The sequence below is a fragment of the Frankliniella occidentalis genome, unplaced genomic scaffold (genome assembly GCF_000697945.3).
Source record: "Frankliniella occidentalis isolate FOCC.00 unplaced genomic scaffold, Focc_3.1 Scaffold24, whole genome shotgun sequence".
NCBI lineage: Eukaryota > Metazoa > Arthropoda > Insecta > Thysanoptera > Thripidae > Frankliniella > Frankliniella occidentalis.
The window spans coordinates 258,710-260,975 of record NW_026267154.1 but is presented as its reverse complement, the minus strand read 5'-3'; the positions used below and the strand labels follow the sequence as shown (position 1 = coordinate 260,975).

Here is a 2,266-nt window from a genome sequence, read left to right as displayed (position 1 = left end):
TGTGTCGGGTGGCTTTGTGATGTACCCTGCGCAATAGTTCTGTAGCCATGATGTAGCGTATTCCTACGACGTGCGGGCGGGTTGCCTAGGCCCTACTCTCTCGGCTCCGACCGTTCGCTTATGAGTTGTAGACCCCTCGCCTATGACTGAACCGGACGGATCGAACGAAATTTGATAGTGGTTATCAAAATTTTGATGGCTGCAACGAAACATTAACAACGGCATGACCACCATGTGGTCACGCTTCCATGTTAAATCATAGGCATCACAAATGAGGCGCAGGGAACGTGTTAAAAGTGCCCAAAAGGGCCAGGGCCAACCCTGGTAACTTAGCTGTTAAACACTGTTTAGTATTCAAATATCCAGTCAAACACTTAAAATTGTGCAACAAAGTGTTAAACACTTGCATATGCACGCCACTTGAACATTTTATTTTTCAGTGTGTGGCGCAATGCCGTTCCGTGCTGTTCGTGCGCGGGGGCAGTTCCTCGTAATCGCTCTGATACTTTTGCGTATAAATAGTGCACCTGCCAGTCCTCGGTACGCGCCGCCGGTACTTCACCGAGTACTTCACGCACTTGAGGACCGCCGTAGCGATGCTCCTTGCGCCACGCGCCGCCGCCCACTTGAGCGCGGGGCAAGCCGACCGAACCGACCTTTGCGCCTGGTGCCCACCTGAAAATTAAACCGTATAGCCCCCAAATTGTTAATTGCAACCACAGCTTTATTCTATCAGCTGGTTTTCAGTATATTCTGAGTTTAGCTTTTGGACCGTCTCAAGCTTATGCTGCTTATGCGGCCGCCTCTTCAGTCACAAAAGTGTATTTGTCAGTGGAGTGTGAGTGAGTGAGTGGCTGGGTGAGTGAGTGAGTGAGTGAGTGAGTGAGTGAGTGAGTGAGTGAGTGAGTGAGTGAGTGAGTGAAGAAACACGGGCTGTCCTCTCTGCTGCTAGTCATTTAAGACAACAATACGGAAGGAAAAAAATTATCAAAAGGACTACAGTCAGTATGAAGACAATTTTATTTTCAGTTAAGTAACAAGTCAAGACTGCTCTGAAACTATCTGTCTATCGGCTACTGTCCCAGCCAGCACTTCTCGTAGATGTCCATCGCAATGCGAACGGCATCACCTCCTACAGCCATGGTGACGCAGAGGGGGAACTCGAGGGCAAACGGCACGGACGCTTCATGCTCTCTTGCCAGTTCTATGCACCCGATGATGATCGATTGCACATCCGTAGAGGATTTGGAAAGTACATCAGCGATGCACTTGGGAGCTGGTGGGACAGAGAAAAAAGAAGTTTAGTTTACATTTGACACTAAAATGAAAAACTGCACGTGAACCCAGTGAGCTGCATGATCTCGATCCGATATCAGAACGATATCGCTCGCCTCGCTACTCTGTCGCTGCTGTTTGTTGCGTTCCAAGGAGAACAGGTTTGTCACTTTCAAGTCATTTTGGAGTCTTTGACGTCTCTAGTGACATCCCAGTGGGCATAAAAAAGTCAAAGTGATGTCATTTGACGTCAAAGGGGTCATTTTGATGTCATTTCCATATCATTTTGATGTCAAAATGATATCAAAATGACATCAAAATGACCCCCTTGACGTCAAATGACATCACTTTGACTTTTTTCTGCCCACTGGGATCCCTCGAGCCAAAATAGTGACTATTTGACGTCATTTTCATGTACTTGTGACTATCCTGTTCTCCTTGGGGTGGAGGTGGAGATTGCTCACTGGGAAACCGCATCTTACATGGATTGTTGGCAGCCTTAGTTTCCGTTAGGCCAGCTGAGAGGCTCGGCATCGCCTAGAAAAAAAGAAGAGAACAGACTTTTGAATAAAACGTCGTGGATCTCATGTCCGGCTTCGGACGGTTTCGCAACCTTAGTGTTAATTCAAATAACATAAGAACAGCGTCATTGTTCTCCACGCACTTCATAATCCGGCGCTTTTTGCACCATTTAAACGTTATAGTAAAAGTTTTCAGATAAAGTGTTGCGAAAGAGACAGGCGTTTACCTGAGCGAACTGAAGCGCTGCGAGGAGCATGCAGGCCAGCAGGGTAGTCCTCATGACGGTCTTCATGGTGGAGCAGATACTGAGTGTATGATTGTGCTTGTAAAGACCCGGCGGTTTTATAGGAACAGTCGCAGCTTGAGGCGTCGGTCTACCATCCTTTATCGGCCAGGTGGCTTGGGTGGCCTGTGCACCTGTGTCACTCGAGCTTACGCGAGGGTCAAGTAGATCGAGTGGTTTCCATGG

The 2,266-nt window shown here is 47.8% G+C and overlaps 2 protein-coding genes across 2 annotated transcripts in view; both read right to left on the bottom strand.

Moving 5' to 3' along the window:
• Positions 1 to 2,266, bottom strand: part of LOC113212111 (alpha-2-macroglobulin receptor-associated protein) — a gene marked incomplete in the record, with an annotated part of 16,065 nt that overhangs the window by 12,454 nt on the left and 1,345 nt on the right.
• On the bottom strand, positions 998 to 2,171 carry LOC113212113 (uncharacterized). Its single transcript, XM_026430703.2, has 3 exons — positions 2,024 to 2,171; positions 1,758 to 1,812; positions 998 to 1,276 (listed from the first exon to the last, which is right to left on the bottom strand). Exons 1-3 carry the CDS (start codon positions 2,087 to 2,089, stop codon positions 1,074 to 1,076), a joined length of 324 nt encoding a protein of 107 aa, XP_026286488.1. The 5' UTR covers positions 2,090 to 2,171; the 3' UTR covers positions 998 to 1,073.